Source organism: Myotis brandtii, unplaced genomic scaffold, assembly GCF_000412655.1.
Source record: "Myotis brandtii unplaced genomic scaffold, ASM41265v1 scaffold741, whole genome shotgun sequence".
Lineage (NCBI taxonomy): Eukaryota > Metazoa > Chordata > Mammalia > Chiroptera > Vespertilionidae > Myotis > Myotis brandtii.
The window spans coordinates 219,000-227,600 of NW_005370950.1; the positions used below are offsets into that span (position 1 = coordinate 219,000).

At 40.4% G+C, this 8,601-nt stretch overlaps 1 protein-coding gene across 1 annotated transcript in view; it reads left to right on the plus strand.

Annotated features, from left to right (window-relative positions):
• LOC106724172 (chromosome-associated kinesin KIF4A-like) overlaps positions 1–8,601 on the plus strand; it is a 16,606-nt gene that overhangs the window by 6,392 nt on the left and 1,613 nt on the right. Inside the window, exons 4-5 of the mRNA XM_014530505.1 lie at positions 4,168–4,358; positions 6,024–6,116. Coding sequence (XP_014385991.1) covers positions 4,168–4,358; positions 6,024–6,116 — 284 coding nt within the window. The remainder of the gene's footprint in view (positions 1–4,167; positions 4,359–6,023; positions 6,117–8,601) is intronic.

Below are 8,601 nucleotides of genomic sequence, written 5' to 3' on the forward strand. Positions count from 1 at the left end.
CATTTTTTCTTGTTTTTTGAGGTAGGCCTGTAGAGGTATAAACTTCCCTCTCAGTACTGCTTTCATTGTGTTCCATAGATTTTGGATTGTTTTGTTTTTCTTGTCATTAGTTTCCAGGATGTTTTTAATTTCTTCTTTGATCTCTTTGGTAACTCAATCATTGTTTAATAGTATGCTATTCAGCCTCCAAGTGTTAGATTTTTTTAATTGTTTTTATTGTAGCTTATTTCTAATATTATACCAATGTGGTCTGAGAACATGCTTGATATGACTTCAATCCTCTTGAATTTGGAGAGACTTTGCCTGTGACCCAATATGTGGTCTATCTTGAAAATGTCACATATGCATTTGAGAAAATGTCCCATATGCAGTTGAGAAAAACATATATTCTGTTACTTTGGGGTGAAATGTTCTGAAGATGTCAAGTCCATCTGATCTAGTGAGTCATTAGGATTGCTCTTTCTTTGCTGATTTTTTGTCTAGAGGATTTATCCAGTGATGTCAGTGGGGTATTAAAGTCCCTTACTATGATTGTACTGTTGTCAGTCTCTCCCTTGATATCTTTGAAGAGTTTTTTTTTATGTATTTGGGTGCTGCTGCATTGGGTGCATATATGTTTATCAGGGTTATATCTTCTTGTTGTATCGATCCCTTTAGTATTATGAAGTGGCCTTTCTTATCTCTTGTTATGGCCTTCACTTTGAGCTCTCTTTTGTAAGATATAAGTATTGCTACCCTAGCTTTTTTTTTCATTTCCATTTGCCTGAAAGATATTTTTTCATCCCTTCACTTTCAGTCTGTGTGAGTCCCTTATTCTGAGGTGGGTCTCTAGTAGACAGCAAATATATGGGTCATGGCTGCTGCTGCTGCTCCTTGGACAAGGGCGGCCTGCTTGCCGGCCTGATGCTCCCCTTACGGGTGCAGGCTGTTTGCATGGCTGCTGCTCTTCGGAATGGTGCGGGCTGCTCATGAGGCTTCTGCTCCTCCGATGGTGGCTGGCTGTGTGCGGCTTCTGCTCCTTGGATGGTCTTGGGTTGCTTGCGGGGCTGCTGTTCCTTGGACGTGTCTGGGCTGCTCGCGCTGCTGCTGCTTCTCGGATGGGTGCAGGCTGCTCATGTGGCTGCTGCTCCTTGGATGGGGATGAGGTGCCCGCGCAGTTCCTGTTCCTCGGACGGGGGTGGGCTGCTCGCGCAGTCACGGTGCCCTGGGCCAAAGTGATGGGTCGGCCAGAGCAGAGCTCGCTTGGAAACTCACAGGAGCCTATGGCCGGTGTAGCTGGAGTCTTGGTGACCATGGGACCACAGCCGAAGCAGCAGGTCCCTGGCGTGGGTGGCTTTAGAGTCCTGGGTGGAGTCTGAGGGCATCCTCAGTCGAGGTGAGGCTGGGCTCCAAGTCACAGCAGCTCTCCCCTTCAAGAAGGCGCAGCCTCTGCGATAGAGCCGGCCACCCCGCGACTGTTTGCAACAGTAGCAGAGGCTGCCCGGTTAGGCGAGCCCAATCTGCCTGCCCCCAAATGTCTTGCGGGATCTAACTGTCCCTCACTCATGTACATACACACACCCCACACACTCCCCTTTCGCTCCCTCACTCACACTCTCTCCCTCACTGCCGCCATCTTCCTGCCTCTATTGTTGGGTCTGGAGTGTTATTGACCCATTCGTGTATGGAGTCTTGTCTCCAGGTGTCTGGTTATGTGGCTTGCTCTCTACCACATTGACCAAACAGGATAAAATGCAATTCAACAAGACACGACACAAAGGGAACAAAACACGAATGTACAAATGACACTGATAACCCCAATATAAGTGACCACCAGAGAAAAGAGAATTAGGGGAGAGAAAAGAACACAAATGATATCAAGGCGAGAAGAAAGGGTAAGAGAGAAAAGAAAAAGAAGAAAAAGGATGAAAGAAGAAAATATACATATTTATGTGGAGAAAGCACAAAACAGATAAAGCAAAAAATGCAAACACCAAACACCCAGAAAAGAGGGTGGGGGCAGAATCTGTAGAGGCTGAGCTTATATACAGAAAGTAAGCTCTTTCTGTATATAAATGAATATGGAGAGGACCTCAGTTCAGTATAGAGGAAGTAGAAAGAGGATGAGTGGATAAGAAGAAAGAGAAAGAAGAAAAAAGTTATTAAAAATAGGTTAAAATTTAAAAAAATAAAAAAATAGAAAAATAAAAATAGATTGATGAAAAAATAATGCGAGAAGAAATAAAGAAACAAACAGGGAAAAAAGGATATACAGAAAAAAGAGAGAGAGAACAAAATAATATTAAAATAAAATAAAAATGAAAACATGAAGTGTCGTTCGTTTCCACCAAGTTTTAATGCCCCATAGGGACTAGTTTAAGATCCCACTCTTCTGTACTGTCTGCCACTTCTCAGTTTTCTGTTGGATTGTTGAAGTTTCAAGGGGTCCACCACTCTTCTGTTTGTGTCTATTTCCACAGCCTTGACTGCCAGCTGGTGGGATCAATCTGCTCACTTAGCCTATCTGCCCACTTTCAATCTTAATCTCTCAAGTGGCTGTTTCTGACAGGGCTATAGTTGGGGAGGTCCCTGTATGGGTTTCCCGGACTGAATGGCGTCTCTTCACGCCAGTCCCTGAGGGCTCTCAGGGGACTGTTCAGATTTTTTTCTTTTTTGTATCCTTTGTAACACTCAGAGTGTAGTCTGGGTGTGGCTGTTTTGCTTGCCTGGAGACTGCAAGGAGGGTCTATCTCTTCACGAGAAATGGCTGCGTAGGTCCCGTGTATCAGGTATGTCTCAGTGCTAGACTCCCGGCCACCTCTCCCTGAGCTGCTCCTCTCCCCAGACTCCAGAAGTCTGCACCTCAGCCATGGTGAGTGTTTGTATTTGAAAGGTTTTATGAGCTGGGTTTAGCGAATAAAAGCAAAGACCAAAGAGGGGAAAGAGCTGTGCCACTGCAAACCCCTCTCCCCCCGGCACTGCGCGGCTTTGGCAGTTTAGGCTGCCTCCTTCGGACTCAGCTTCTCATGGCTGTGGGCTTAGATCTAGAATTCCCTGCCGCCAGCAGCCCTGTGGACTTCCTTTCCACAGTCAGATGTTACGCCTGTCCCCAGGGACACAGCCTTGGTGCCGTGCAGCTTCCTTCTGACCCTCTGGGCTTGGAGGTCTAGCAATTCTCTCCAGCCCAGATCCCTGATTTTACCATTCTCCAGGCGTCCTCTGCCCTTTCTGGATGCAAATTGTCTCACCAGCTGTGTCCACGTCGCCAATTTGGGGTGGATGTTATTCGATTTAGTTGCTCCTCCTATCTGCTCCGGGACAAGGCTCAGGACACATCTGCCTATTCCGCCGCAATTTTGTTCCTCAATTTAACATCTTATGATTTTTCAGAATATTAAGGTCTTCATTTATACAAAAAAGTTCTTTCAAAAAAAAGCAAAGGGCATATATCCAGTTGAATCATACTTAAAAAGATGTCATTTCTATGAGGAGCCTGTTAATATGGTCCAGATGCAGTCTGAGAGTTCAGATAAGGAGTAGATGCTTTCATTGACTGTAAAAAGCAACTTTGCCCTGGCCGGTTTGGTTCGGTGATTAGAGCATCAGCCCTTGCACCAAAGGGTTTTGGGTTTGATTTCTGGTCAAGGGCATGTACCTGAATTGCAGGTTCCTCCCTCCCTCCCACTCTCTAATAAAATCAATGGAAAAAAATAAATAAAATCAATGGTAAAAATATCCTTAGGTGAGTATTAACAAAATGAAGGCTGTTAATCAAAGAAATACAAGTTTGAATCCCTTCTATTTATGTAGCTTCTAAGACTTTAATTCCCATAATTTATACTTGTTTGATGTAGATAGAAAGTAGAATTATAAAACTCTGGCTCTTTGACAGTGACTTGGCCATCTTCATGATCTCAGTCATATCTTTAAGTGTTTTACTTCCTATCTTTTAAGGGCTGTCAAGAGGGGCACACATTCTGGGTTTGGTATTTTTCTTCTTTGCTTATTTGGAGCAGTGCAAATTCATGACACCCATATTGCTTTTTCTCTGTGTCTGCTACTCATGAGTACCTTGTCTTAAGAGAGCAGTCTCAATTTTGTTACAAGTAATCACTGAAGGAAATTGGAGTATATTGATTGGATGAAAATATTTGAGTACCACCATGCATGTGACTTCTGTTTTGCCAGGATACAATGCAACCATCCTGGCCTATGGACAGACTGGCTCTGGAAAAACCTATTCAATGGGAAGTGCATACACTACAGAGCAAGAGAATGAACCAACAGTTGGGGTTATCCCTAGGGTAATAAGACTGCTCTTCAAAGAAATTGATAAGAAGAGTGACTTTGAGTTTACTCTGAAAGTGTCATACTTAGAGGTAAATGATTTATCTTTAATTGTTCTGAGTTTAAATTTATCTTTGGGTAGAAAAATAAATCCTAATCAGGTTTTTCCTGGCATGACTCAAATTAATAAATTGCATTTTTAGCAAATTACATTTTAATAAATTGATAGAAAAAACTTACTGGCTCCATTGGATCTGGCTTCCACCCAGTTCTTTCCTCGTTGTTAGAATAGTCTGTTTAATCTGATTGTTAGAAGAATTGGCATTGCCATATAAAAAGATGATAGGAATTCTTTTAATTCCAATTTGGCCTTTAGTATGGATTCCCTATAGAGTCTGCAGTAAAATATTTGATTTCCTTTACTGTTTTGAGGTTTAAGTGATAATTCTAATTCATGAAGAATGTTACAATATTTGGGTGACGTATTGAGTTTTATAGGTGATTCCTAAAACAGGAATTAAATGCCAAGTTTATTCAAAGATATTTGAGTATCTACTATGTTATATAGTCCCTATTCTAGGTAATTGGGCTATATCAGTGACCAAAATAGATAAAAGTCCCTGCCCTTATAGGTGTTTTCATTCTAGTGTATATCAGTATAGAAGTAGATTGACCAGTTATATCTAACCTCCTGACATCAAAAACACTTGTTTAGGGAACTTATGGCTTCTGGTTGGTCCCGTAGCAGTGATAAGATGTCTTTAAGGAGCAATAATTAAACATATATGATTTAAGCATGCAATTATAAATTGTATGTGAATACTTCACCCTGAAGTTGAATTTTTATAGGTAAAGGAGGTTTAGAGTTGGAAGAAGGGAAGTTAAAAATCATTAAGATTAGCCTTCTTGAATCTTCATTAACCCAGTTGTGGCCAAGGTAATCAAATGAAAAAATAACTTAGGAACCTGGTATGTTAAATAGTAGGAACAACAATACTAGCAAACAAATATAGTGCTTACTATGTGCTAGTATATCCAATAATACATTATTATTATTGTTATGTGTTAATACTAGTAAACAAATATAATACTTACTATTTAAACACTTGTATATACTTAAAAGTTCTGGTTGTTGTTGAAATATCAGTTGTCAGTTCTTCCTTTTGCTTCCCACTTCCACCCTCTACTAAGGGCACATTACTTACAGAATAACAAAATGGGTGAAGGTGACACTGTTATGACACCATCAAAGAATTGAATTTGGGCACTCAGGTTACATTTCGTTATGTCTGCTATTCCTAAGAGACTGTCTTAAAAGAGCAGTCTCAATTTTGTTATAGTAATGTGTGAATTCATTCTTGCAAGTATCAGATGTTTTTTTTTTAATATATATTTTATTGATTTTTTACAGAGAGGAAGGGAGAGAGATAGAGAGCTAGAAACATCGATCAGCTGCCTCCTGCACATCTCCCACTGGGGATGTGCCCGCAACCCAGGTACATGCCCTTGACCGGAATCGAACCCGGGACCCCTCAGTCCGCAGGCCGACGCTCTATCCACTGAGCTAAACCGGTTTCGGCAGATGTTTATATATACGTTTAAAGTCCTTTTCTTAATTAAAAACATAATATGTTTGTGATAAAAATATTTTAATACAGAAAGTCACAAAGAATTTAAAAATCATCTATGATCCCACCACCCCGAGATTACCACTATTAACATCTTATTTTTTACCACTTTATTTTCAACAATACCAGATTTACAATGAAGAAATCTTGGATCTTCTATGCTCATCTCGTGAGAAAGCCTCTCAAATAAATATACGAGAGGATCCTAAGGAAGGCATAAAGGTGTGTGTGTTGTTGTTATTATTATTGTTATTATTTAAAAGTGTTGCTCACTACTAAAATTTACATCCCTTTTATTTACCACTGTGGTTTTAAATGACTACTAACATCTTTCAGATTTTGTGTGGTCCTAATTCCCTTTGTTAATCTAGAATTCCTACATGGGATCTCTTGTGGGGAGGATGTATTATCACCTTCCTGTTACCTCTTCAAGGAATGCTAATATCAATTAAATATTTATTAACTATTTATAGAGTTCTAAGGCTGGGCTATCCAGTTCAGTTGCCACTAGCCACAAATGGCTATTTAAACCTAAATGAACTAAAATTGACTAACATTTAAAATTCAGTCCCTTAGTTACACCAGCCACACATCAGGGCTTAATAGTTACATGTGGCTAGTAGCTACGGTATTGGACAGCACAGATACAGAACTTATCCATGGTCAGAAAATTCTGTTGGACAACACTAGAATAGACATTGTGCTAGGGTCTGGGATGATATTTAAAAATTAAAAAGTTAAATAATATAACCTTTTTCAAATTCATAAGTGCCATAGGAAAAAAGCAATTACTTATTTGAGAGGTTTCCGTCACATGGTATAGATGCAGGATGTGGAGATATAGCTGAACAGAAAATTTGAGGCAAGGTTGGGAGTTTTGTATCTGGGAGTGTGCCAAATCCAGAAGCCAGTGTTGAAAACAGGCAGAGCTTGGGTCTAGCACCAATTTGAGTATTCAGGAGTGGAGACTCTGAGGCTAGAAATGGATGAGAATAGGTAGTACAGACGTGGGAAAGCTTGGTAAAATAAGTTTACCCATCTTTCTCTCCTTTCTCTCTTCCCTGCACAGAAAATTGAAGGTTTAGGGTACAGGTACCTGAGGGGCAGGTGCTTGTGCTTCTGATTTTTTATTCCCCTTTTGGGTCCTTAAGCCATTAGCCAAGTGCTAAAGCAAGGCTTAAAGGATCAGACATATTTGAAAGCCTGATAAGCTTGGAATACAGAGGATAGGTTTGGATAGTGGGGATAACCTGGACAAAATGCATGCTATCACCAAAAAGAATGTTGGTAGTGAGCTAGCTCTTGATTGGATTCCAAGGTATTTTATATGCCCCATGCTAAAACAGGAATTAAATGCCAAGCATTATTTGAGGTGAAATTTGCAATACAAAGATGTGTAGATTTTGGACTCAGATTGGGGTAAGGACAAGTTTGTAAATATTTTTCAATTGGGATGAATGTAAGTCAGTAGAGAAAAGAATAAGGGTATTCTTGTAGTAAAGAATAGGTTAAGCAGGAAAGTAGAAAATATACTCCTAGGGGTAATAAGACTAGACCAGTCAGTTTGAATTCAGGGATATGGGTTTGGAAGTAATAGGAGATATGTTAGGATCAGATGATGAATCCAGATTAAAGAATTTAGTTTCTATTCCTGTGAATACTGTATAAGCTATTTAATACTTCTGAATGAAGGTTTGCTGTGGCTACTTTTACCAATTCTTTATCTTAACGTGTTTATCTCTCCAGCTAAGTTAACTCCTGAATGTTATCCTCATTATCTACCACAAGGCTTTGTAGTTTGATGAAATTTTAGGAAACAAGGTTTTTAGGAAGACTAAACAGAAATGGATTGAAAAGGAGAAAGACTAGGATGAGAAAAGCCAATTTGGGAAACTGCCTTTTTTTTCCGGCATGAAGTAATATGGGCCTGGACTAGGCAAGTAGAAAGGAAAAGGAAGCAATGGATTCAAAAGAAGAATGACTAGGGAAAAAAAGAACGACTAGGAGTTGGTGATAGATAAGATATAGAGGCATTGAAAATAAAGCTGAGGTTTTGAGAATACAGATTATTAATAGAAATGGAGAAGGAGTGGATAGAATCAGTATTGGTGGGAGGAAGATGAGTTTGGTTTATAATTTACTGATTTCAAAGTGTAAGTAGCAGACAATTATAAACAGAAGACTAGAAATCAAGGTACCAATGTAGATTTGGGAGCTATCTATAATAATAAAAGGGTAATATGCTAATTAGACCAGACATCCTTCCAAACAAAGCTGGGCTGCAAGGGAAGCCCGGGTCACAGGTGCCTGCCGACGGCCAGAGGGAAGCCCCAGTCCGGATGCCAGAGGGAAGCCAGTACTGGCAGCTGGGGAAAGGAAGGGCTACTCTTGCACAAATTTTGTGCATCGGGCCTCTAATATATACAGTGGGGCCTTGACTTATGAGTGTCCCGACTAATGAGTTTTTTGAGATATGAGCCCTCTCTCGGCTGATTTTTTGCTTTGAGTTGTGAGCTAAAATTCGGGTTACGAGCCAGCTTCAGATACCCCACCGCTAGTTGGCGCAGCGAACGTCACAGTGAACGCCACAACATCAGCCCAGCATCACTTGTCTCACTCGTTCACTGTTGATTTGACATACGAGTAATTTGAGTTACGAGCACCGTCACGGAACGAATTAAACTCGTAAGTCAAGGCCCCACTGTAT